Raw genomic sequence first — 27,896 nt, 5'->3', positions numbered from 1 at the left:
AGTCATGAGTCGAGTCATGAGTCTTTAAACTAGAGTCCGAGTCGAGTCACAAGTCTTTAGGCTAGAGTCAGAGTCCAGTCAAGAGTCTTTAGGCTAGAGTCCGAGTCAAGTCACGAGTCTTTAGACTAAAGTCCGAGTCAAGTCACGAGTCTTTAGACTAAAGTCCGAGTCGAGTCACGAGTCTTTAGGCTAGAGTCCGAGTCAAGTCACGAGTCTTTAGGCTACAGTCCGAGTCGAGTCACGAGTCTTTAGGCTAGAGTCCGAGTCAAGTCACGAGTCTTTAGGCTACAGTCCGAGTCGAGTCACGAGTCTTTAGGCTAGAGTCAGAGTCAAGTCACGAGTCTTTAGGCTAGAGTCCGAGTCAAGTCACGAGTCTTTAGGCTAGAGTCCGAGTCAAGTCACGAGTCTTTAGGCTAGAGTCCGATTCGAGTCACGAGTCTTTAGACTAGAGTCCGAGTCGAGTCACGAGTCTTTAGGCTAGAGTCCGAGTCGAGTCACGAGTCTTTAGGCTAGAGTCCGAGTCGAGTCACGAGTCTTTAGACTAGAGTCCGAGTCGAGTCACGAGTCTTTAGGCTAGAGTCCGAGTCGAGTCACGAGTCTTTAGGCTAGAGTCCGAGTCAAGTCACGAGTCTTTAGGCTAGAGTCCGAGTCGAGTCACGAGTCTTTAGGCTACAGTCCGAGTCGAGTCACGAGTCTTTAGACTAGAGTCGAGTCATGAGTCTTTAGACTAGAGTCCGAGTCAAGTCACGAGTCTTTAGGCTAGAGTCCGAGTCAAGTCACGAGTCTTTAGGCTAGATTCCGAGTCAAGTCATGAGTCTTTAGGCTAGAGTCCGAGTCAAGTCACGAGTCTTTAGGCTAGAGTCCGAGTCAAGTCACGAGTCTTTAGGCTAGAGTCCGAGTCGAGTCACGAGTCTTTAGACTAGAGTCGAGTCATGAGTCTTTAGACTAGAGTCCGAGTGGAGTCACGAGTCTTTAGACTAGAGTCCGAGTCGAGTCACGAGTCTTTAGACTAGAGTCCGAGTCAAGTCACGAGTCTTTAGACTAGAGTCCGAGTCGAGTCACGAGTCTTTAGACTAGAGTCCGAGTCAAGTCACGAGTCTTTAGGCTAGAGTCCGAGTCCCATTAGGAACAGAATCCGTTATTTTGTAAATGTGCTTATAATTAAAAACCTCCAAACTTTTCCCGGTCGTGAAGTAAAACAGGAAGTCGTTAGAAAGCCGATCGAGCGTTTCATTACCACGTCATCTGTGTGACGCAAACCGAATAAAGGCAGATAACAGCATTTCTTACTAACAATTACAATCAGAAGCTCTGATTGGTTCAGAAAGCGTCTTTCAACCATTAGCACCGATTCTGTAGGAGCGTTCCATTCACCCCGGTCGTTCCTGTGAAGTGCACTACGTAGGGTACTCCACCATTTTAAGTGAGATTCAGATCCGGAGGTAACGAAAATGTTCAAATGAAGTGAACTTCAGACTGTGTAGGGAGTAGGGAGCGACGCTTCATATATATATATATATATATATATATATATATATATATAATTATAATTGTCATACGTAACTAATGTTAACACATGCTGACGCTCGGGACTCATTTGAAACGAGTCATTTGAAACGAGTCCGAGTCGAGTCTGAGGTTGCTGTGTGTTACCCCGTCTCTGGAACCTCGAGCTGTAACACAAGTTTGAAACTGAAACAGGGAGGAAAATCCAGATAAACACAGATACATGTGGAGCTGTAACCCTGGATCTGACGCTTATTCCACACTGATGCAGATCCGTCTAATCGAGGCTCGCGGTTCTGCCGCTTCTCCTGAGAATGCGCCCTGAGGATTTCAGGTGCTAGTGTGAGACTCTCTTCAGGCAGGGCGGACGTGGTGCATCGGCAGAGGAGTTGCAATCAGGAATTGCAAATAATTAGAATGGTGTGCGGGGGTGTTTTTGAAAAGCATTTAGCTTGAAGCTACGTGCGTTTGACTTCCTACGACTAACGAGCACCTCAGCGACTCGCTCCACCACAGAACCGGTGCGTCCCGCTGCGTCCCGCTGCGTCCCGCTGCATGCTAAAGTTCTTGTGTGTTTTTCTTCTTGTTTTTAGAGTTGAAACAGTTGACGGCATGTAAGTGTCTCGCTTCAGTCTCGCTCGTACACACACCGCTACCTTCCTCCACCTTTCTCTTATTCTCCTCTCCTCTCTCCGCTCCTGCACACTGTCCAGCCGCGAGCTCCGCCCCGGTCAGCCTACGTCCACGCTAGCAGGTGACCAGGAACTGCCGGCGACCAAGGCTCATGGTCACGAACATGCGAAACTCTGACTACGGGTCTGTCCGAAAACCTAGCGCTCTCTCTACATAGATACATTTACGTCATCCTACACTCCCGAGAAGAGGGCGTGTCTAAATACTTAGCTCCCTTAAAATGCTCCCACCGAGGCGCCTTCATTCCTAGTGATGATCTGACCGAATGACGAGGGAGCGTCCGGCGCCTCCTCAGCGCTGAGGGCAATCCCAGCATTCAGTGCGGCACGACTTCTCTCACAAAAAAACAACAAACGTGGCGACGAATCTAATGTGAAGCAACCAACGGAGTTCCTTTCAAATGTACATAAATTCTCATTGATGTTTAATCTGTATAAAGGTGCACGAGTGTCGTTTATTTGTAAATTCAAGTTCTTCAGGGCGGTTGTAGCCTAGCGGTTAAGGTACTGGACTAGTAATCCAAAGGTCGCTGGGTCAAGCCCCACAACAGCCAGGTTGCCACTGTTGGACCCTGTTGGATCAGGTAGGTAGAGGGAGCAGGGCGGGTCACTAGGTTTTCACACAGACCCTTTATGCCCCACCGCAGCGGTGCGCTAAAGTAGAAGGGCCACTGTGCCACCCGGGCATCTCATAAAGCCGCTCACAACACACTCGGTGGTTTTTCATTCGCCTCGGGAGCTGCGTCCTGATCGGACGCTGGATGAGAATGAAAGCTTTGGTATCATTTCGATGCTGGTGGATTAAGCTTCAGTGCAGGTCACTAACCCGCTCGCTCAGGGCTCGGCTAATTAACACATCGTTAGGGGCGTTCCGATCTTCAGCTTTTCCTCCCGGCGGGTCTCTCTGTCTCTTCCGGCTCCGTCTCGTCTCGACCCGTCTCACAGGTGGATCCACCGGGTGTTCGGGGCTCTGTGTGTGTTTCTGTAGTGATGTAGACTGATGAGTGTGTGTGTGTGGTGTGTGTGTGTGTGTGTGTGCGCAGGAGCCCGCTGGCACAGATGGAGGAGGAGAGGAGGGAGCACGTGGCCAAGATGAAGAAGATGGAGATGGAAATGGAGCAGGTGTTCGAGATGAAGGTCAAAGAGAAGCTGCAGAAGCTGAAAGACTCTGAGGCGGAGGTAAACATGGACACTGCAGTGTGGGTGGCGGATAGCAGCACGGGTCCTGAGGATCTGGGTTCTAACCTTGCTTTCAGTCACCATCCGAGAGGGGTAACGATAGGTTCAGGGTCCTGTATGTCACTGGGGAGGGGAATCGGCTGCTCTGTATGGCCCCCAGGTGGGTACACCAGGTCTGAGGGTGGCTCCTAACCCACTGCAACCAGGATCAGGATCAAGCTGGGAAGAAAACCCATCAGTATCAGTTTCATGGACATTCAGGACGTGTTTCCCAGACACACTTGCTCCTCCTGTAGCCTCATAAGCAAGTACACTATATGGGCAAAAGTATTGGGACGCCCCTTTTAATTTTCTGAGTAGTCGCTAGCAGGTGTAATAAATCGTTTATACAAAGGGAATTATACGTTTCAGACAGTTTAGGGAAGGCCCTTTTTTGTTTTAGGTCAGTTCTGCAGCCCAACTTAACAGCTCTGGTCTCAGTGCCCAGCCATGACCATCAGAATGGGCACAAATTCCCACAGAAACACTTAAAAGCTGAAATGATCACCATTTGTTTTTGAAATGGGACGTGTGACAAGCTCATGGTCAGGTGTCCAAATACTTTTGGCTATATAGCGAATATTCAGCAGAACTCTAGTATGATCGCTCACCACTGCTCAGAGTTCCAGCAGTCCTACGTGTGGGGTGTGTGTGTGTGTGTAACCTAGTGATTAAGGTACCGGACTAGCAATCAGAAGGTGGCTGGTTCAAGCCCTTGAGCAAGACCCTTAACCCTGAACTGCTCATGTAAATGACCCCTGAACCGTGTGCGTGTGCGTCCTCAGCTGCAGAGACGTCACGAGCAGATGAAGAAGAACCTGGAGGCTCAGCACAGGGAGCTGGAGGAGAAGAGGAGGCAGTTCGAGGAGGAAAAGGCCAACTGGGAGACTCAGCAGCGCCTGGTGGAGCAGCAGAAACTCGACGCCTCCAGGTTCGGTCATTTCCGCTCATTTAGCTCCGCTCCCGTGTCGTGGTGTGAAACCGGTTATTAGTTTAGGCTTCGTGTGGCGCAGCGGTCTGTCATGCCAGCCCACCAGTTCTGAGGTCCGGGTCCGGGTTCGAATCTCGATTTCCCAGATCTTACGACCTACTGCTGGTCTGTAGGACCTAAAGTTGGGTTACAACATGATGGAACCAGCTGATCCACAGATTTAAAGCTTCAAGGTTTGAATCTCGGAGGCTATGTCTGAGAAGGACTGGCACACGGTTGTTTCGGGTGGAACCGGACCCACCGAGACCCTGACTGGGATACAGTGGTTGATATAAGAAGGAAAATGCACAGATCTTAGTATTAGTATTGGTATCCAAGGATACTAGGGACGTAACTGACCGCTAAGTGACTCCTGCTGGATCCCTGGCACCGGCGGCACCGCCGACAGACGCCAAACCCTCACCGGCCTCCTATTTATAGAATAGATGGCGAGCGGAGAGGGACACGCACCGCCAACACACCTCTCGCATGCACACGAGCAGATCGAGGTGCACCCGGACCGGACTCTGACGCCCTGGCCGACCCTCCCTCCCTCAGGAACGGCCAGTTGTGTTTGTGTGGAAGCCCAGCCGGTTCCCGAACACTCCGCACCCAAGCGGTCACCTCGCCCTTCCTGACCAGTGACCAAGCGTGAGGACCCTGGTTGTAGATCCCAGAAGGTAGATTCCAGGAACGGAGAATTGTCCTCTCGCTGCCGTCCAGTCCTCCTGGATGAAGTATCAGTACTGCCGGGATTCATGTCCTTCTGTCTGTCTCTTCTCTTTAGGACTCTGGAGAAGAACAAAAAGAAGAAGATCTTCTAAAGTGTTCCAGCCACCAACACGTACCAGTTGCCAACAACGCCAGCCTGGACTGTCTGCCAATCAACCAAAATGAAATGTGTGTAAGGGGGGGTGGTTTTACTCCCGATCATCTTTGTTTTTTTTACCTGTTTTACCCCCCGCCAGGGCCAGAATCTGCCCTTTGTGTCAGTTCAGCTCGATTATTAATGAGGGAAATTTATGTTAGGGCGGCGTGGCATCGGTGCCTGCGGTACAGCCGTGCCATGTTTTTTTTTTTTAACCCTAATAATAAATAAAGCTTTTTAGTTCATTCTGATCATTTTCTTTCTTTTCAGTGGTACAGAAATACGATCGGTCGGCGTGTTGTGACATCATTACTCAACATCCTTGATGTTGTGATGTCATAACGCCGCTTTACTGTCAATCCTTCTGTAAGTTTTGGGTCAGTGCTTTAATTTAACTCTTTCATTACGATGCAGTGTAGGTTAGACGGCCGCTCTCCCCCCAGAACCCCCTCTTCCTTTTTATTTTTACCACCCTCACCCCCCTTCCCCAGCACACGCCGACAGACTCCGTCTGTAGAGACCGGAAGGCTGCAGGACACCTCAGGCCATCTCTTCGTTTTGATAAACGCTCTTTTTGTTCGTTTTGTTTGTTTTTTTATTTTAATAAACCAAACGTGTGGCTTCATATTTTTCTTTTTCTCTTTAGGAAATGTTAAGCTTTGTTTAATTTAAGTTATCCAGCCTCGGACCGCATTATTGTGTAACTTCTATTTTCTTTCTATTGTCGTCGTCGTTTATGCAAATTCTTACGTTTCGTCTCGTCTTCGTCCTTTGTGTCCTGATCAAATATTGACCCGGTTTACGGAGACGCTGGGCTAAATTGTTTCTGGGTTTTTTTTTTTTTTTTATCATCATGTCCCCCTTTGCACTGTATCACAGTCGTTTGATCTCCACCCTAAATTTAGAGCTCATGAGCAAGTGCCCAGTTGCTCCAGAGTGGCACAAAATCACACCTCTGGTCTTATTTCTTGCATTCGCCAGAGCCACCGTGGTCGTAAGTCCATAAAACGAGGATGATTAGGTCCTGGATTTTGGATGAATTGAAACCCTGTGTGTGCATGTGTCAGATAGGAGGAAGCACGTGTTAGGCCCTGTGTTAGCCCCAATCCTCCCATATGGGTAGCTGTTAAATAAAATGTGACGATGCAATATGGTTATATCACTACTGCCAGCCTGATGTGATCAGTTTGTAGGGATCTAGTGGTGCAATCCCTTTCTCAGGGTGGTCAGGGATGCCAAGACTGCCAATTAGATGCCACAAGCATTTGATCCAAAGCGACTTACAGTACTGTGACAGTATACTGTCTTAGCAATTGGGGGTTAAGGGCCCAACAGTGGCAACCAGTGACCTTAACCACTAGTCTACAACCGCCCCTATGTACCACATGTACCACAGTACCATCGTCTAATGGAACCCTAAATACATCTAATTGGGTAGCACTGTCGCCTCACAGCATTAAGGTCCTGAGTTCGATCCCCAGGTGGGGCGGTCCGGGTCGTCTCTGTATGGAGTTTGCATGTTCTCCCCTCCTCCCAAAGTCCAAAGACGTGCAAGTGAGGTGAATTGGAGACACAAAATTGTCCATGACTGAACTGATGAACCTTGTGTAACCAGTAACTACTGTTCCTGTTAGGAATGTAACCACAGTGCATTAAAATCCTAACAAACAAACATCCAGTGCAGGTTTTAGAAGCTTCCAGAACTGAAGCAACTCAGTTTAAAAAGAAAAATCTGGTTATTTATATGTTAGATGATTTATTGTCATTATTTGACCCCCCCAAAATCCTTCATTTACCAGAAACCTGGACAAAAAATGAATTAATCAGCAACGGATGCACAGTGTTAGAATTATCGTCCCGTTATTAAAGGAAGATAAACTCCAGAAGTGTTTTGAGCATGGCTCATGATTTTACCCCCCACAGTGTCTCCGTTCCTCTCGTTCCTCTCGGCAGGTGCTGAGCCGTTCCTCTAAAGTCCCGATCAGAAATCACTGCCACAACAAAACCCTCAGAACAGCAAATCCTGACCAAACAAACCGCCTCCCTACGTCTCTGATCAGTGGATCTTCCTTCAGCTCCGTTTGTAATTTCTGCTGCTCGTTTTTCTGATGAGGACTTTTCAGCGGCGGCTCGTTTTCAAGCCCACGTTAAGATTACGGTTTTGTACCTGCACCTATAATTATTATTATTATTATTATTATTATGTCTTCTTTTCATTTTCATTTTTATTGTTCAGTCACAAAATAAAACTGTGATGATACCTGTTTACCTGTGTCATGTTGTGTTTATATTCTTTATACCAGGGTTTTTCAAATAAGACAAAACGGGGTCGCAGACAAAAGTAATAATAATGAATTGAACATGTACAAGAACGCCCCCTTGTGGAGGCTTTATGTTACACCTTGGAAATCAAAGTGAGACCAGATAGGGTAAGATGCCTCCTTGTTTCTACACTCACTGTCTATTTTATCAGCTCCACTTACCATATAGAAGCACTTTGTAGTTCTACAATTACTGACTGTAGTCCATCTGTTTCTCTACATGGTCAGGACCCTCACAGAGCAGGTATTATTTAGGTGGTGGATGATTCTCAGCACTGCAGTGACACTGACATGGTGGTGGTGTGTTAGCGTGTGTTGTGCTGGTATGAGTGGATCAGACACAGCAGCGCTGCTGGAGTTTTTAAATACCGTGTCCACTCACTGTCCACTCTATTAGACACGCCTACCTAGTCGGTCCACCTTGTAGATGTAAAGTCAGAGACGATCGCTCATCTATTGCTGATGTTCGAGTCGGTCATCTTCTAGACCTTCATCAGTGGTCACAGGACGCTGCCCACGGGGCGCTGTTGGCTGGATGTTTTTGGTTGGTGGACTATTCTCAGTCCAGCAGGGACAGTGAGGTGTTTAAAAACTCCAGCAGCGCTGCTGTGTCTGATCCACTCATACCAGCACAACACACACTAACACACCACCACCATGTCAGTGGCACTGCAGTGCTGAGAATCATCCAGCAGCTAAATAATACCTGCTCTGTGGTGGTCCTGACCATTGAAGAACAGAGTGAAAGGGAGCTGACAAAGCATGCAGAGAAACAGATGGACTACAGTCAGTAATTGTAGAACTACAAAGTGCTTCTATATGGTAAGTGGAGCTGATAAAATGGACAGTGAGTGTAGAAACAAGGAGGCGGTTTTAATGTTATGGCTGATCAGTGTATGTATACTGTATATAGACTGGTAAAGCTGCAATGGAAGAACTGGTTTAATGGTCAGTACGTTTGGCCACATGGTGTAGTACCAACTTTAAACGGCAGAGGGCAGCATTCACACACCAATCCCCAAAAATCCGCCTCTAATACTGAAGTCTAAAGCTTTCCCACTCTAGCTCAGAAAAAAAATGCCAATCCACCTTCTGCATCCTTAAGGAAGTGATTCACCAAAGGAAACCAACATGTGGTATCATATGAATATGTCACAATAATTAAAGTGGGAATCATTTCTTGTGCAAAGACATTTCGTCTAGCAAAAGTGACGTCCCATTTAATATAAAACATAAGGACAAAAGTATGTGGACAGCCTTTCTGAGTGTTAATTCCAGATGTGCTAGACACGCCCATTTCCTAACAGATATGTAAAATCAGTTATGTTTCGTAGAAACAGTTTGTGGTAAGTCTTTTCCTGTTCCATCACAGTGTGAGGAGTTTGGTCTGGAGGCACTTCACTGGCCTGCACAGCTTTGGGATGAATTAGAACGTTGAACTGGTTTTGGAATGGCACGTCCAAGAAGCCTAACATATCGTCCACATACTTTTAGTCGCAGAGTGTGTAAAAATACTCACGCAGTTGCTGGATTCTTCGTACTGATCTCACATCCTGCTGCTCGTCTGTAGGACCTAAAGTTGGGTTACAACATGATTAAACCATCAGGACTCAATAACCAGCCCTCATCTGCTTCAGCTATTATGTGTTTCTGTATACAAAACCACCCAGAGATCTAAGTCTAGAACAACGCTGTAAACTAAGAAGCTGCTCACAAGAAGCTGAGAGAGGAGATCAGTTCATTCCACTAAAAGGACGATGGGTAGAAGATTATGGCCAAATGTATTTGGACGCCCGACCATAAGCTCTATGTGAGCTAGAACAACAGCTGCTCGTCTGAGAAGCTTCTCACAAGACTTGTGTATGGGAATTTGTGCCCATGTGGCAAAAGATGGCACAGGAAAGGGCCCTCCCTGAACTGTTGCTGCAAAGGTTGAATAATTATAAGGGGGTGTCCCAATACTTTTAAACATATTGTGTTCCAAACTACAGGTTTTAGCAGGTCAGATTCCTGGAAACAGATGGAGACTCTGATCGGTTTGCTCATGCGCTTGATTGCAAAACGATCAGGTGATGTGATTTTTTTCCGTTCTGCTCTCTGATTGGTCGGCTCCGTCCTCGGTGTATGTTGTTAGACCCTGTAAGACCAATCAGTGCTGAGCATGATCACGGCGTGGTATTGATCTGCAGCGTCTGGCTGGAGTGCAGCTCCACGAGTTCCAGGTCAACAACACACAGAACAGTTCCTTTATCTGGGTTTTGAGCAGCTCGAACATGGACGGCTTGGATTGGATAATCTATTCCAAACTCCAGTTCCCCTTCCTAGGAGGAGTGTGTCTGTGGGAATTTGTGCCCAGCATGGATTCAGATCTGCTCAATTAATAGCTAGGGCCTTGTATTGATTACATATTTGTTGAGGAAGTTTTGTTATTTAAACAGTTATACTTGAAATGCCCAAGTGGAGGAACGTGGAGATCAGAGCGTGACTCTCCATGCGCAAGACTGGAATAAACAATCGTTTGATCTCCGCCCTAAATTTAGAGCTCATGAGCAAGTTGCCAAAGTCATCCATGGCTGGAAGTCAATAAAATGAGCATAATTAGGTCCTGTGTACCCCGTCAACCAAAGCAACAGTCCATTAGTGGGCATAAACACCCTCCTCCATGTGATCATGCTTGAAATGCCCAAGTGGAGGAATGTGGAGATCAGCGTGTGACTCTCCATGCGCGAGACCGGCCTCACATGCCGATCCACCGACATATGGGCGAATAAGAAGGGGTCGGCGGAGTGTGTCACGCATCTGAGGGAGCGCATATCAGGAGAATATACCCTCCTCATACACCATCGGGGTCTCCAGCAGAGGAAGAGGAACTGGCTCTAAACTGGGAGAAAAAGGGCGCAAATGCGTAAACAGAATAGTAAGAGTTAATTTTTGTTCCATTTGGCTTTCCACAGAGGAGCTCTGCGTCATTGTTGGGTGCTGACCACGCCCATTCGTCCCGAGCAGCTCCTGGGTTTGTTTGGTTTGGAGTCCCGCGACGCAAATCCGACTCCGCTGCGCATCCAGGAGCGAGTCAGTGCGCACTTACACGCAGCTCCGCATGCCTGGCGCACGGTGCACGTCCAGCTCGGTGGATTAGGTGCAAATGGGGGGAACACTGGGCTGCCACCGCTCTCTCCCGGCCGCGGACCCGGCGGAGCAGCAGCAGCGCGGCCGCAAGTTCAGTGCCACATGCAGCTTCGCGCACAGCCAGGCGCCCAGCCTGAGCTACAGCAGCCCAGCGCGCCTGGACGTGAACGCGGCCAGCGAGGAGGAGCTCATGACCTTACCGGGGGTGACGCGGACCGTGGCGCGTGCCATGGTGGAGCACCGCGCGCGCATCGGCGGCTTCAGGAGGGTGGAAGACGTGGCGCTGGTGAGCGGCGTCGGAGCCGCGATGCTGCACCGCATCAGACCCGAGATCTGCGTCTCCGGCCGGGGCAGCGAGCGCCACGAGCACCGCCGTCACCCGTCCGTGACGCACGCCGGCACCCCGGGGTATTACCCCAACTCTCCGGGCTCGTGCAGGTGCACGTGCCTGCACCTGCCCCCGGGCGGACCCCCGCAGATCCCCTCCGACCGGCCGCACCGGGAGCCTCCGCCGTGCGCCCGCGACGGTAAGCCCGTGATCCGGGTGGCCACGTGGGACCTGCAGCGCTGCTCCAGCGACAAGGCCAACAACCCCGGGGTCAAAGAGGTGGTCTGCAGGACCCTGCTGGAGCGTGAGTGAGTGATTTTTGATTTTGCATTGCCCCCATTTGAGGGGGATGAGAGGTGCACCAGGGGGCGCACAAGGGGGCATGTTTAGGAAGAGAGGGAGGGGTGCACGGGGTTCCAAACATACCGCACTTATTTTTACCCCAAGTAGGGCAGGACATCCCAAATCCAAACCCCAAATGTGCACCACAAAGGGGGTACAGGTCATTATTTTGTACCCTCTGTGTGTGTGTGTGTGTGTGTGTGTGTGGTGCACTTTTAGGGGGGTAGAAGGGGGTCACGTGTCTTTAGCATGTACAGCACATGTTACCTGTGCCTAAAGTATGTGCACACCTGACCATCCTGTGTTAAAAACAAAAACAGAGTGACTTCTGTGTGATCCGCTCTTCAGAGGAGGCTCCTCACAGGACTTTGGAGTACGTCTGTGGGAATTTGTGCCCATTCTGTCAAAATTATAGCTCAGAGCTGTTGAGTGGGGCTGATTTCAGGGCTGTGTGCTTGAAATGTTCAAGTGGAGGAACGTGGAGATCAGCGTGAAGATCAGCGCCGGAGTTTTTAGAGCTTGTTTTGTGCTGGAACGGAAAAGGACCTTCCCTAAACTGTTGCCGCAAAATTAGAAGCATTTAATTTTCAATAGGATTGATTTATTGCACCTGTTTACATTTACGTTTTCAGCATTTAGCGGACGCTTTTATCCAACGTGAGTTTAAGCAATTGAGGGTTAAGGGCCTTGCTCAGGGGCCCAACAGTGGCAACTTGGTGGTGGTGGGGCTTAAACCAACCACTGAGCTATCACCTGTTAATGACTGTTGTGGCTGGAACACATGAATTCATTACTATAATGATTAGAAGGGGCGTCCCAATACTTTTGGTCTGTTTAGTGTCGCGTCCCCCGGATTGGACAGCACGGGGGGTTAAAAGTGCACCTAAAAATTTAGGTTCCAGTAAAAGGTTCCCGTTGTGATGTTTCGAAACGTTTAGGTTCCTAAAGGAGCCTCCAGATCAAGTCTTCAGTTCTTTCTCAGCGGGCGCCCCTCTCTTCTCCATGTCGGGCGTGTGCAGAGGAATTGAAGTAGGGAGTTGGACATGACTAAATTGAAAAAAATGTTTGAGCCTCCTTTCACCTGGGAGGGCTTCCTGGGAGTTCGGAGTGCGTCTGTCGGACTTTGTGCCCATTCCGATACAGGAGAGGCGTTTGTGATGCGGGATGTGAAGAGATGGCTTGGACTCTTCATGCCAGTTTCTTTCTGAGGAATTGAAGTAGGGAATTGGACATGACTAAATTATGAATAAATAGCCAGAAAGACATGTTTGTGAAATGAAATGTGTCGTATCAGCACACACACACACACACACACACACACACACACACACACACACTCTTCAGTCAATGTGGAGATGTGTGATCGATCTTAAGGTGGTCTCATTTTTGTTTTGGTTCTGTGATCCAGCTGGAGGGTTGAGGGCCTTGCTCAAGGGCCCGACAGTGGCCCCTGTGGAGCAGTGAGTCTAATTTTCAGAACATGTGGAGACCCAAGTGATTTGTTTAGTACCTGAGCTGCTTTCCTGCCTGAAACGGTATCGTCTTAGACAAACTGTCAGTGGTGGAATAACCCAGGGTGGCCTCACACATCTCATGACTCGACCGGATTTATTGCTTACCTCTGCGCGCGCGCGCGCGCGTGTGTGTGTGTGTGTGTGTGTGTGTGTGTGTGTGTGTGTGTGTGTGTGTGTGTGTGTGTGTGTGTACATAGTCAAAGGTTGCCTGGTTGACATTACAGTGATGAAGTGTTTGCTGTGTGCGCTCTGAGACGCTTCGGCCTCGGTTTTGAGCGTGTTGATCTTAGGATGAGCGCTTATATATACAGTAGTACATATACACTATATGGACAAAAATATATGGACACATGACCATGAGCTTGTTAGACATCACGTTCCGAAACCGTGTGCATGAGTGTAGTGTGGGACAGTGGGAGCCTAGTGGGTGAAGCTTTGGGCTGTCAATCGAAAGGTTAAGAGTTCAAATCCCAGCCATTCAGGCACTGTTGGACCCCTGAGCAAGGCCCTTAACCCTCTCAGATCCAGGGATGCGGTACGACGGCTGACTCTCGCTCTGACCCTGGCTTCCAAATAAGCTGGCATATGCGGAAAAGGGCAGCTGTAGCCTAAAGGTTAAGGTCTAGTAATACTGGACTAGTAATCAAAAGGTTGCTGGTTCAAGCCCCACCACTGCCAAGTTGTCACCGTTGGACCCCTGAGCAAGGTCCTTAACCCTCTCTGCTCCAGGGATGCGGTACAAAGGCTGACCCTGCGCTCTGACCCACGTGTATCTGTATATACGACATTACTACAGTGTTATACTCCGTTATACTCTGTTTTGTTTTGAAGTGCGTCTGTAGGAATTTGTGCCCATTCCTAAACAGCAGAGGCATTTGTAATTTGGGATGTAAACAGATGCCTCTCACCCGGCGTTCCGGTTGCCTCAACGCCTCGTTTGATGAAATCCGGTTTCCTGGAAATTCCACTCAGCCGTCCAGGAGCTCAGTGCTTTACACCACGTCTGGCTGTACCCTGAGCGTGGTGATCTTAGGATCGTGTGCCATGGAAATCTGATCCCAGCAGTTTCACATGCAGTTTGGAACTTGGTAGTGAGAGCGACAGTGACCGGAGGACAGATCATGTGTGGATGTTGACGCTACATGGCCAAAAGTATGTGGACACCTGAGCATTAGCTAATTCCCTCTCTCCACGTATCTGATGGGCATTCGCAAGATTTCAGAGTGCGTCTGAGGGGATTTGTGCCCTGAAAAAGAGCATTGGTGAGACGGCTGGCGATCTGCATTCCAATTCATCCCAAAGGTGATCAGTAGGGTTGAGGTCTTTGCTTTGTGCACAGTGGCCTCCTGAAACAGGAGCGGACCTTCCCCAAACTGTTCCTACAGCGCCGATACCAGAACTCGAGCGTCTCGGCTCTTGGACGGCCGGTTTGGTTCCTCCTGACCTGCAGTAGCCTCAGGTTCGAGTCTGTTTATTAGACGTACGTCGTGAAGCGGCCACGCCCTGGTCTCCAGTACACAAGTCCAGAGGGATGCTGGGTAACAAATAACAAATAATCTGCTCGGGGTTACTCTAGTTCATCGCTGAGAGAATTGAAGACGATAACTCAGAAATGCCCGAGAGTAACCCGCACACACACACACACACACACACACACACTCCAGCGAACCGGCTGACTCATTTCCCTCACACTGTTCGCTCTGACTGTGTTTACACACACACGGCTCGTGGGTCCGTCCGTATTTAAACAGTTTTGCTGCCCGAATCCTCGCATCATGTGCACCAGTCACGCACCCATCAGCGCCACGTACGAACCCGGGTAAGAGAAAGTTGCTACGGTGCGGAAAACGCTAATACATTTCGATTTTATTCGATAATAAACATCCTGCAACACGTTCCAAAAAAGTTGGGACGGTAAAGCATTTACCACTTTGTAACATCGCCGTCAATTCTCACGAGAACACAGAGCGATCACTGTTTCCGTTTTTTTGTCCAGTTCTGGATTCCTGTCCACACACGGTCCTCACATGTCTCAGGACTGCAGGCAGGCCAGACCAGTACCCGTACTCTCTTCCTCCTCAGCCATGTCTTTGTACTGTGTGGCATCACGTATGGGGACGTTACATTTAGGCTTTGTTATGCCTTATACGCCGTTCTGCTTGACTTAGACCTGCTTCATCCTGGTCAGGGTTGCGGTGGGATCGGTGCTACCCCAACATAATCACTAATGTTAATCGCTCTAATCTGAGTATTGAACCCGAGCTGATGAGATCGGGAGCGTGTCGGGGTGGGAGGTGGAAGGTTCTAGAAAGATACCTGGACCTTCAGGGTTGTGGTGGGATCAGTGCTACCCCAACATAGGGACAGACCAGGACTGCAGGCAGGCCAGACCAGTACCCGTACTCTCTCCTTCCTCAGCCATGTCTTTGTACTGTGTGGCGTCACGTATGGGGACGTTACATTTTGGCTTTGTTCTGCTTGACTTCTGCCCCCATTAGTGGACACTTTTGTCTGCCATCTAGTGGTGGTAAAAGTACTAGATAATAAATACTTTAAAAAAAAGTACCTGGGTCCAGGTGTGCTGTTGAATCTTAGCTGTGCTATGGACCGGCCGGGCGTCCGCACAGGCATGATCGGCTGTGTCTGAAGCCTCCGGACTCTTCTTTACACCGGCTAGTGGTGGATTTTTTGCTGATAATTCAGCACATACTGAAGGCCACGCTACACTTTCAGTGTTTGGTTTGCAGCAGCAGCGGACGACCACACCGTATTTGACCTTCCCTTCCTCAGGCACCGCCAAGTGCGTCTGTCAAGTGTCCGAGCAGGTCGTCAGGCACCGAAAAGCTAGCTAAAGGCAGCGATTTAATGAGAGCTCAAGCTCTTAAGTTTGATTGTTAGCTGTGAACCGACGGATCGGGTTCCTGGTTGATTGAAGTACCTGCACGAGCGGTGTTTGGTTTCCAGGTTTACGGATAGATGCGTGACCGTACACGATGCCGCTCTCTGTCAGACTCGGCGGTCAGGAGTCGGAGGTGTGGCGTGATAGTCTGCGTCTCTCCTCGGCCAGCGCGGGGGTCTGCAGCGGAGCAGGAACTGGAGGAACGTAAACAAGGAGAGACGGACGAGGACTTCGATCCCTCAGTGAACTCTGTCTTTGATTTAATCGCTCTAATCTGAGTATTGAACCCGAGCTGATGAGATCAGGAGCGTGTCGGGGCGGGAGGTGGAAGGTCCTGGAACAATACCTGCTTCATCCTGGTCAGGGTTGCGGTGGGTTCAGTGCTACCCCAACATAATCACTAGTGAGGGATCAGGATATAAATCATTATAGAATTTTCAGCACTTGCAGACGAATCAGGGAAGTTCGTCCAGAAATTGTTGACTCGGCAGATTTTCAGAAAACACACGACAAACCTCTGATGAAAGCAGATGAAAATGGGAAGTGTATATGACGCCAGTGTTTATAGAGACGCTGCGTCTCCCAGGAAACCGTCTGTCTGACGTGTGCGCAGTCATAACTGCGCCGGGTTTCTCCCCGACCGTCTGATTCACGTCTCTCGCTTCTCCTTTCCTGGAGACGCAACATGACCGAAAGTATGTGGACGCCTGTAAACTTTTGTAACGGCTTCAACTCTTCTGGGAAGGTTCTGAACAAGATTTCAGACCGTATCTGTGGGAATCTGTGCCTGTTCGGTCGAACGGTTGTTTATACGAGAAGGCCTGGACCACACTTACCTGTGGACACCTAGTGTTTTCTTCAGTAGTGTGTGATTTGGGACACAGCCGCCTTCAAGTGCCGTCAGAGCAGACGTCAGGTGCTGCGAGACCACTGCGACCCTGACCGTGTTAAAGACGCTACCGAAGAAGACCAGGTCCAAGTGAGCCGTGGGGGGACGGGGGGTTCGGGTCGGTGCTGTTTGGGGTGCTGGTGATGTGTGTGTGTGTGTGTGTGTTTTTGGGGTGCTGGGGGTGGGTTCGGGTTGCAGTTGTTTGGGGCGCAGGTGATGTGTGTGTTTTTGGGGCGCTGGTGAGGCATGGGTGGGGGTTGGACTCTTGCTTTTTTGGGGCACTGGAGAGGTGTGGGTTGCTTTTGGGGTCCTGCTGTTTGGGGTGCTGGCGGTGTTCGTGTGTGTGCTTTTTGGGGGCGCTGATGAGACGTGGGGAGTGGGTTTGGGGTCCTGCTGTTTGGGGTGCTGGTGAGGCGTGTGTGTGGAAGGGAGGGGTTTGGTTTTGGGTTCCTGCTGTTTGGGGTGCTGGAGTATATCTGTGGGTGAGTCGTGTGGGTGGTGTGTGTGAAGTGTGTGAGTCGTGTTTGGGGGGGTCAGGTTCGGGGTCCTGCTGTTTGGGGCGCGGGTGATGTGTGTGTGGGTGGTGTGTGTGTGTGTGTGTGTGTGTGGGTGTGTGGGTGGTGTGTGTTTGCGTGTGTAGTGTGTGTGAGACGAGAGTGTGGGGGGTCGGTTTCGGGTTCCTGATGTTTAGGGTGGAGTGTGTGTGTGTGTGTGTGTGGGGGGGGGGGGGGGGTAGTCTGGTTCGGGTTCCTGCTGTTTGGGGCGCGGGTGGTGGGTGTGTGTGTGTGTGTGTGTGTGTGTGTGTGTGTGTGTGTGTGTGTGTGTGTGTGTGTGTGTGGGTGACACGTTTCCCACAGCTGTACCGTTTCTTGCTGTATCAGCTCTGATGCTGTAACACGGTCCAGCCGCTGGACCGAGTCCGTCCTGATGTTTTCGATTGTGTAAGTGGGACAGAGTTCAGCATGCAGCGTTACAAGCGGCTCAGAGCAAACACACACACACACTCACACACACACACTCACACACACACACACACACACACACACACACAGTCCTGTGTTTAATCGACACTGCTGGGTGTGTCGGGTCAGCAGCACAGCAGAATCATAAAAAACACAGACAAAAATATTGGGACGCCGTTATAATTACTGAAGCTGTAAATCACTGATATAAAGTAAACATTATGCTTTCAGCTTTGTAGCAACAGTTTAGGGAAGGACCTAAGCTCAGTTTAAAGAAACTCCAGTGACCTCAGACCCACTCAACAGCTCTGGGATGAACTAGAACGTCAACTGATTGACGAGCGCCCAGCCAATCGAACGCAGTCGTCTTTTTACTGAACGGGCACAAATTCCCACAGACATACTTCAGTGAGAGCGGCCGTTATGGTCACTCTGCTTTAATGTTGTTTGTTTTTGAAGCAGGGCGTGTGCTGACGTGGAGGGTTCGGTTGGTGATTAGTTCGATGCCCTTTGCTCTCTGTTATGACAGCTATTATTATTCATCTGTGGACTTTGATCATAAATATTGAGACGCTTGTGGATTATGGTTACTGATTGTGTTTTCCATCCTCTTTCTCTCCCTCTCCCTCTTGTCTCTCTCTATTCTGTCTTTCTCCCTCCTGTCTCTTTCTCTCTCTCCTGTCTCTCTGTCTTCTCTCCCTCTTGTCTTTCTGTCTCTCTCTCCTGTCTCTCTCTCTGTAGTATTAAGCTGCTGGCGGTTCAGGATCTGGCTAATCGAGAAGCTCTGGACAAGGTACTGTACATTTCATACATTTTATTCCAGTTTAGTCATTTCCAGTTCCCTTTAGCAATTCCTCTGTGCTGGCCAGACTAGCACCCGCTCCCTCCGCCCCAGTGCTGAGTCACACTATGCACCGCATGTTCCTCCACTACTGGTTTTGATGTAGTTATTTGGTACCCCGGTCCCTCCTCACCTCCCCAAAACCTGCAGAACCGCCACTCATGTGCGGCTACATTAAAATTAATGAGTGCACGATTCCCTGCATACTGATCAGAGTCGCAGTGGGTCCACGAGCCCAGTCCATCACACAGCAACACATTTACTCACACCAAGGACCAGCTTACAGCAGCCAGTCCACCTACTGGCATGTTTGGGGGCAAAAAAAGGAAAACAAATTTCCACAGGAGGGCCCCGGAGACACAGGGAGAACAGACCAAACTCTCACACACTGTAATTGTATGCATGAGTCAAACCCAGGATGTAAGAGGTAGTGTTGGTTCAGCACGGCTCCAGAAAGCTGGGCTCAAAACTTACAGGGATTTTGTAGTCTGGATACGAAAGACCTGTGCATGCCAGTAGGTGGATTTAGCAAGATTTTAAATTTTGATGAACGGTGGTGCAGTAGGTAGAGTTGATTCAGTGAGTCAGTGAGTGAGTCAGTGATTCAGTTTCAGCTCTTTCCACCGTTTATTTTTGTGCTGCACTGCAGTTTGCGCTCATTGTGTGTGTGTGTGTGTGTGTGTGTGTGTGTGTGTGTGTGTGTGTGTGTGAGCGTTTCTGTGTGTGTGTGTGATTTCACGCTGCATGTTCTTCTCGTCCTTCTGTTCTGCACTGCGTCCTCGTTCCATCACTTTCTCCTTCATCTTCTCCTTCCGTCTTTCATCTTTGTTTTCTTCTTTCACGTGGACCTAAATGCCGCCAGACTTTGGAACACTACTGTGGGGATTCACTTTCATTTAGATGTGCTATTGTTATGCTGATGTTGCTTCTAGAGGCAGTTTGGAACTCAGTAGTGAATGTTGCGACTGAAGATGTTATTACTCTGTAAGCTAGAAGTCCACGAGACTTGAATACATGGTGAGCCCAACATCGCTGACATTCCAGTCTGGGGGTTTGAATCTCGGTGGTGGCTACGAGTTTAAATGCGGCATGTCTGAAGGATGGAAGGCCGGATGCAACAGCGCCTCCTACTGGCCTACTCCCACTATTTACATTTAGCAGACGCCTTTTATTCAAAGCGACTTACAGTACAGTAGAGTGACAGTATACAGTCTGAGCAATTGAGGATTAAGGGCCTTGCTCAGGAGCCCAACAGGGGCTTGAACCAGAGACCTTCTGATTACTAGCCCACTACATTAACTACTAGGCTATGACTTGCCCCATACATTTTTGGCATTTAGCAGAAAACAGTCTAAGTAAACAGTCTGAGGTGGGTTAGGGGCCTTGCTCATGGGGCTTGAACCAGCGACCTTATGATTACAAATGCCACCAGGCGCGTACGTGACGGACGAGGATCTGGCACTCAAACAGATTCAGTGCCAAAGCTTCATGCCAAATCATCTCCACTATTCAGTTACAGTAACTGGATGCCAGTCTGGCGCAGCAGGTCGGGCACAAGCTCACATTTGGACCGACAGAATTTAACGGGTCATTTTAGCTAAATGTTAGAAAAGCGGCCCTGTCCTCAATCACGTCTTTTATTTATTTTAAGCTCTCAGGTCTGAAGTGTGAATCGCTAATTATAGACGCACCTTAAATATCAGAGTACACTTATCAGGTTCAGCGTGCTGCGTTAGTTTTACATCTGCATTGCTGCGCAGTAGGGTTTATGAGTCTGATCTAGGACAGATCTGATTGTTTTCCTCTCTGTTTGAACTGTGTGTGTTTATTTCTAGATGTAATATTTATATGCATTTCCTCCCAATTTCCCTCCCTGCTGCAAACCTTCACTCCTGACCTTCTCCAGCCTTCCAAAATTGTGCAGAGGGTGGATTGGCCGCTCCAGATTGTCTCTGGGTGTAAATGACTAAGTGTAGTGGGTGCAGTAATGTGCCACCCTGTTCAGGGTCTATTCCTGTCTGCAGGAACCCTGACCAGAGCGAAGTCTGTATTGATGATGAATGAATGAATGAATGCCCTGTCAGAAACATGCAGAAGGTGGATTGGCCGCTCCAGATTGTCTCTGGGTGTAAACAGCTGAGTGTATAAGTGTGTTCAGGGTCTGTTGCTGTCTGACTCTCGGTGACGCTGGACCCACTGGAACCCTGACCGGAACAAAGCCATTATCGATGATGAATGAATGAACAAATGTCCAGTCAGAAACATGCAGAAGATGGATTGGCCGCTCCAGATAGTCTCTGGGTGTAAATGACTAAGTGTATAAGTGGGTGTGATATTTTGGCACCTTGATCAGGGTCTGTTTACTCTCGGTGCTGCTGGACCCACAGCGACCCTGACCGGAACGAAGCTGCTATTGATGATGGATGAATGAATGAATGTCCAGTCTGAAACATGCAGAAGGTGGATTGGCTGCTCCAGATTGTCTCTGGGTGTAAACAGCTGAGTGTATAAGTGTGTTCATGGTCTGTTGCTGTCTGACTCTCGGTGCCGCCGGACCCACCGGAACCCTGACCGGAACAAAGTTAGTTAGTTAGTGATGATGAATGAATGAACGAATGCCCAGTCAGAAACATGCAGAAGGTGGATTGGTTGCCCACAGGCATGAGCAGATGGGTTTGTTTTTGCTCTGTGCCCGGTGAATGGACGTCCCTCAGGGTGCGGGACGGTTGCTAACAGGATCCGCGGTGGCGTGTCAGTCGGCGGAGGTGTCGGTTAGCGTGCTGTGGAAGGTGGAAGGTGGAAGGTGGGCGTGGCACGTGGGGTCATTATAGGTCATCGGTGCTCACCGCAGACCGTCGGTCGGTTTCACCCCTCGCTGACCGAGCAGATCGGTGAGAAACAGGAAGCAGATCAGCTGTGTGTAGAGAACTGAACCCGCTGAGCTGAAGCTGCGATCGTTTCTGTTAATGATTAACTGACGAGGTTCCAGAGTTCAAACCTGCTCACACATCACATGATCAAAAGTATCTGGACACCCTTTATAATGTCCTAATTCATGTGTTTAATAAATTATTAATCATCATCTGAGCACCCAGCCATACAGATGCTGTCACCTTTTTACTGAACGGGCACAAATTCCTATAGACAAACTCCAAAGTGTTGTGAGAAGCTTCTCAGATAACACAGTAACACAATAACGAGGAAGGAACTTCATATTTCAGTCTGTGGTTTAAAAATTGGCTTTCCAACAAGCTCATTTTACTTATAATTTTTTTATTTAATTGTATTTATTATTTTTACTTTAATTTAATTTATTATTTTTTAATTTTATTGTATTTATTATATTTCATTTAATTTATTATTTTTTAATTTAATTGTATTTATTATTTTTTATTTAATTGTATTTATTATTTTGAATTTAATTGTATTTATAATTTTTTATTTTTTTTAATATTTTTAATATTTAGTTTAATTTATTATTTTTTAATTTAATTTATTATTTTTTAATTTAATTTAATTTTTTATTTTAAAATGTAATTTTATTTATTATTTTTTTAAATTTTATTTTAATTATTTACTCACTTATTGATCGATTGTCAAGAAATGGCCAGACCTTAGGGGCAGCACTGTGTCTCAGTGGGTAGCACGGTCACCTCACAGCGAGAAGGTCCTGGGTTCGATTCCCAGGTGGAACAGTTTGGGTCCTTTCTGTGTGGAGTTTGCATGTTCTCCTCATGTCCACGTGTCTGTGTGAACAGTCAGTGATTGAATATCTGTTGAATAAGTGTTGAAGCTCATGGTGGGGTTACCTGAGGTCGGATGACCTACTACAGCTGTAAAGAGGAACTGCTGAATCTCTGTCATATTTTATGTGTTTTACACTCATTCTGTGTGTGTGTGTGTGTGTGTGTGTGTGTGTGTGTGTGTGTGTGTGTGTGTGTGTGTGTGTGTGTTTCAGTTCTGCGCCGAGCTGAATCAGCACACTCTCTCCAGCGTTTGTAATTGGGAAGGTCCTCGAGGAGTCTGGAAATGTGCTGCATCGGAAAAACCCACCGGTGAATCCTCCACGGTGAGCTGGTTCTCCCCTCCTGCACGACACACCTGACACACCTAACACACATAACAGCCCTAACACACCTAACACACACCTGCACCGTACAGCCTGAAGTACGAGTTGATGCGTTCTTCCAGTGTCGTACCGACTTTTTAATGCCATCAGCTAAATATGTTTTTGGTTGAGCTCGTAGCCACTGATGCGCCGCTGCTTTCACATCATCATCACATGAAAATCTTCTTCCTCTTAAAGCTTCTTTGAGCGTCCAAAAAGGTGGAGATCAGATGGAGCTCAATCCGGACTATAAGCGTCTCTCAGACACGAGCGATTCCTCCTCCTCCATCCTCACCACTTATAACCACAATATACAAGTGAGGAAACTTTGTGAAGATCCCTCGTGTGTGGACACCAGACCATGAGCTCGTTGGTCATCGCATTTCAAAACCGTAGGGATCTGGGTGCCAGTTTGGTGCCTGCAAGTTTGGAATCGTTATTGGCGGCATCTCTGGCTTGACTCGGCACTCGACAGACACGATCGTTGACTCCTACCAGTAGGTTTGAGGTGCCAGTACAAGCAGTACTCAGTACAGAGTAGCGTGATCACGCTGAGGCTGGTGTGAAGACGCGGTCAGCGGTTTTCCGCGTCTGAGGAGGCGCATGCTAGCCTGCAAATAACTTCTCACAGCGCCGAGTTTCAGGGAAGAAAGGAGCGTTTTTAACGTCTGTTCTTCTGTATCGAGGTTCGTGTCGTTGAGGAACCGGTGCTCACGCTGTTGTGGGCTTGTGTTGTTTACGTAGGGTCCGGAATATTCCGGTTTCCTCTGGGACGCCTCAGCCGGAGTTCATCTGGAGGAAACGCTGGTTCTGGATGGTGTCGTGGCGAACGGGAATGGGAACGGGAACGGGAGCGACGCCCAGCCCAAAGCCTTCCTCGGACGCTTTTACGTGAGTAAATTGATTTAACACCTCCGTTCTGCCAAAAGTATGTGGACATGTGGGCTCTGCTCATTTTAAAAGTATGTCCATTATTAATATGAAGTCGTAGGGCGGCACGGGGCTCGGTGGGTAGCACTGATTCCCAGGTGGAGCGGTCCGGGTCCTTTTTGTGTGCGTGGGTTTTCCTCCTGGAGCTCCATTTTCCTCCCACAGTCCAAAAACGTGCAGTCAAAATAATTGGACTGTGTTTGACATTAAAAACCTGAACTGGTGAATCTGTTGTAACCAGTAACTACCCGTCCTGTCATGAATGTAACCATAAATAATAAAATAAATAATATGAAGTCCTTGAACCTTTCCTGACCCTGATTTCTGCCTCTGTTACCAGGTCGGCTCGTCGGATCTGACTGTGGTGAACGTTCACCTGAAAGCTCCAGCGCAGCAGAAGCAGCAGAACGGACGCAGCCACAAATCGGAGCAGCGTAAAGCACCGCGACTGAGCCCTGCGGTCAAGGAGACCCTGAAAGGTGAGGAGCTGCTCTGTCCAGGGATGTCGGGTGTCTGAGGGGGGAAAGGTTAGATGTGGATCCCCCTTGTTGCTGCTGCGATAGCGCCTTCTACTGTCTGGTCGAAGAACACGTGTCTGAGTGGGTGGTGCTAGTCTGTGGTACTCCGTGACCAACATGAGGAGGTTAAGAGTGCAGTGAGGGAACTGGACATGTCTTACATTAAGCTTTAATTCAGTCTTAAGTGTGTACTCATCGTGTGTGTGTGTGTGTGTGTGTGTGTGTGTGTGTGTGTGCAGGAGTGAAGAACGTGGTGGTGGTGGGTGGCTTTGGTCTTCCACCGGACAGCGCCGAGTTCGAGTCTCTGAAGAAGGAGAAGCTGAGCGCACTCGTGTCCTCCTCCATCTACACCAACATCAGCACCAGGTCACCGCAGGGCTCCAGCTGTGTGGACAACATCTGGGTCAGTCGCTCCATCAAGAAGATCTATGCAGGTGAGGAGATCGAATTCATCTTAATTCTACTTTATTCGTCCATACTTCTCGCTGGATATACGTATGAGGGCTCATCCGGGTTCCTCCACTTTTCAGTACAGGCGCCTTAAGCTACTGACCTTTTCGGTCTGGTCTTTTCCCACCCAGCAGGCTTTAATGGCCAATTTTGTCTGCTGCAGGCATTGCCGATTATGCCTGCTAGGGGCGCCCAGCCAACCGGGAGCAGTGTTGAGTTTCAAACTTGGGGAGTTCAGAATCCCAGCACTGGTGCACTAGCGGATTATCCTGCTGCGCCACCCTGGTGCCCCTTTTAAATTTGAGTCCTGGTGTGAGCGGACACGGTTGGCGCAGCTATGTTTAAGGGAGGGAGGGCTGGATGGGGGACCGGCTCCTTGTTCAGCAACAGCGACCCCTGCTGTCTGATCCAGGCGTTAGTGCTGATGATGGAGGAATACAGAGACTGTAGCGTGGTCCTCCGAACATAATCAGACTCTCGTGCACCAGCAGAGGGTGCCAGAGGGCATGTTTTTATAAATCAAATTTAAACTCTATGGTTGTGTGTGTGTGTGTGTGTGTGTGTGTGTGTGCAGGTCATTGCTCGGTGGTGCGGGAGGGCCTGACCAACCCCTGGATCCCTGATAACTGGTCGTGGGGGGGCGTGGCGTCGGAGCACTGCCCCGTCGTGGCCGAGTTTTACACCACGTACGTGAACGAGAAGACGCCGAAGGAGCCGCCGCACAACGGGAACAGCGTGGCGGCGGTGGAGCGGGGCGACGTCACACCCAAACACGAACGGTGACCCTGACGCGGTCGGGGTGCTCGTTACCGAGGAGAGGGGGCGTGACCCGCCCGATCTTATGCAATGACATCATCAGGACAGGAGCGATGATGCGTACAGAGAGACGGACTGAGAGTGGCGCGTTCAGCTGATGTACAGTAGAAAATGATGTAGAATTTAGAATTAATTTTAAAAGATTCGCATATTTAAATATATATATAAATATATAAATATAAATCTATATATGAGTGTGTTGAAAATAAATGACACATGCCAAAATCTTTTTAATGAAATACCTGAAATAAAGCAATACAGAGAATTTTACAGCATTAAAAACTCACACACGTTTTGTCCATATATATAAATATAAGAGATTATATGCTTCCAACTTTGCAGCAACAGTTTAGGGAAGGCCTTTTCCTGTTGTCCAGTGTCCTACAGTCAGCCCCACTCAACATATCAGGAATGAACCGGAACGTCGTCCAAAATTAGCGGCCCATTTACATTTTCAGCATTTAGCCAACGCTTTTATCTAAAGTGACTTACAGTACTGTGACAATATACACCGATCAGACATAACATTATGACCACCTCCTTGTTTCTACACTCACTGTCCACTTTATCAGCTCCACTTACCATATAAAAGCACTTTGTAGTTTTACAATTACTGACTGTAGTCCATCTGTTTCTCTACATGCTTTGTTAGCCCCCCTTCACCCTGTTCTTCAATGGTCAGGACCCCCACAGAGCAGGTATTATTTAGGTGGTGGATCATTCTCAGCACTGCAGTGACACTGACATGGTGGTGGTGTGTTAGTGTGTGTTGTGCTGGTATGAGTTGATCAGACACAGCAGCGCTGCTGGAGTTTTTAAATACTGTGTCCACTCACTGTCCACTCTATTAGACACTCCTACCTAGTCGGTCCACCTTGTAGATGTAAAGTCAGAGACGATCGCTCATCTATTGCTGCTGTTTGAGTCAGTCATCTTCTAGACCTTCATCAGAGGTCACAGGACGCTGCCCACGGGGCGCTATTGGCTGGATATTTTTGGTTGGTGGACGATTCTCGGTCCAGCAGTGACAGTGAGGTGTTTAAAAACTCCAGCAGCGCTGCTGTGTCTGATCCACTCATACCAGCACAACACACACTAACACACCACCACCATGTCAGTGTCACTGCAGTGCTGAGAATCATCCACCACCTAAATAATACCTGCTCTGTGGGGGGTCCTGTGGGACTACAGATCCAAATACTTTTGGCCATACAGTGTATAAAGCATAGAAATGATTTTCCTCTAAAAAGCCCTGCTCAAATGGGGCGAGTTCTATTTTACCCTTTCGAAGTGAACACCCTCACATATAGTTAGGACTCTGAAAGCGGAATAAAGAGCCAAAAGTATGTGGACACCTTTCAGCTAGGACAGTCTTTACAGCAGACGTTCCAATACATCCCAAATTTGTTCAATGTGGTTCGTTTTTACGCACAAGGGTGCAGTCAGGCTGTGACAGCGCAGGGCCTTCCCCAAGCTGATTACTGACTGTGTACGCCAGTAACCCATGTGTGTGACAAACAGCAGGACTCAGTAATCATGAGGTGTGTCTACATAATGTGGATTAATCAAACAAAATGATGAACGTGGTGCAGTGACAAGATGGAGGACGTGTTTATGAACCCCGGACTCGCCTGCTGTGTGGTGAGAGCGCCACCCAGTGGCTGTAATGCTGTATCAAAGCAATAAATAATGCTGGTTTACACTGGCTTGTCAGGGAAGTTTCAGGTTTATCATATTTAATAAACATTCTATACAGTCTGGCACTTTCACACAGGTACCATACAGAAAAAATGCTCTATATGGGCAAAGGTATGTGGAGGTGGAGGTTTTTTAAACCCACGTCTACTGCTAACATGTTCTAACAGAGCCTTTTCATTTCGGCGTGTCTGAGGCCCCTGAGCACAAAGTCAGATCCACAAAGACCTGGTCTGATGAATTTGCTTTTGAGGAATTCGGGTACCCTACAAAGCGCCCCATCCTCAATTCCACTGAGCAATATTGGGACGAATTTGAACGCTCATTGTGAGCCGGGACACCTTACAGTTACTATTCTGACTACATGTACACAAATTCCCACAAAAACACTCCATACTCTTGTGGAAGGCCATCCTGTGATGCTGGCAGCTAACATTTTACTGATTTACAGATACCTTGCTTTACTTTTGCGCCCTATTTTCAGCAGACTCAAAGTCCAAGACTTTTCGGGCATCTCAGCAATTTGAAATCTAATACGGTAGTCCAACAGCGCAGAGAATTTGAGCCTAAGTAGTTTTACCAGCCTGGCCAGGCTCTCAAGGGACAAAATTAGTTGTGGATCTGGGGGAGGGGGTCTAATAAAGTTTCTCCTTATTGCTGCTGTAACAGAGACCCCTGCTGTCTGGTTTGAGGAACCAGTATGAGAAGTAGAGGAACACTGAGCACAGTATGCGGCTGCGAGCTTCACACGTTGAAGCAAGTGGGTGCTGGTCTGTGACAGCTGTTTTGGGCACTTAATGCCACTGTTGGGCCCTTGAGCAAGGTCCCTTAACTCATTAATTGCATGCACTGGCACAACTGTAATTGGCTTTAGATAAAAGCATCTGCTAAGTGCTGTAA

The 27,896-nt window shown here is 48.5% G+C and overlaps 2 protein-coding genes across 2 annotated transcripts in view; both read left to right on the top strand.

The window, feature by feature from the left end:
* The window catches only part of septin7a (septin 7a), a 46,902-nt gene extending 39,382 nt beyond the window's left edge, over positions 1 to 7,520 (top strand). Inside the window, exons 11-14 of the mRNA XM_062985202.1 lie at positions 2,100 to 2,120; positions 3,242 to 3,377; positions 4,202 to 4,347; positions 5,174 to 7,520. Coding sequence (XP_062841272.1) covers positions 2,100 to 2,120; positions 3,242 to 3,377; positions 4,202 to 4,347; positions 5,174 to 5,210 — 340 coding nt within the window. The 3' untranslated portion in view covers positions 5,211 to 7,520. The remainder of the gene's footprint in view (positions 1 to 2,099; positions 2,121 to 3,241; positions 3,378 to 4,201; positions 4,348 to 5,173) is intronic.
* Positions 7,521 to 10,622: 3,102 nt separating this feature from the next.
* eepd1 (endonuclease/exonuclease/phosphatase family domain containing 1) lies at positions 10,623 to 25,526 on the top strand. The gene is made up of 7 exons (XM_063009535.1): positions 10,623 to 11,340; positions 18,380 to 18,431; positions 22,438 to 22,548; positions 23,332 to 23,478; positions 23,858 to 23,996; positions 24,275 to 24,469; positions 25,060 to 25,526. Exons 1-7 carry the CDS (start codon positions 10,721 to 10,723, stop codon positions 25,266 to 25,268), a joined length of 1,473 nt encoding a protein of 490 aa, XP_062865605.1. The 5' UTR covers positions 10,623 to 10,720; the 3' UTR covers positions 25,269 to 25,526.
* Positions 25,527 to 27,896: the final 2,370 nt, after the last annotated feature.

Source organism: Trichomycterus rosablanca, chromosome 2 (genome assembly GCF_030014385.1).
Source record: "Trichomycterus rosablanca isolate fTriRos1 chromosome 2, fTriRos1.hap1, whole genome shotgun sequence".
Lineage (NCBI taxonomy): Eukaryota > Metazoa > Chordata > Actinopteri > Siluriformes > Trichomycteridae > Trichomycterus > Trichomycterus rosablanca.
This window is presented reverse-complemented; position numbering and strand designations above follow the sequence as displayed.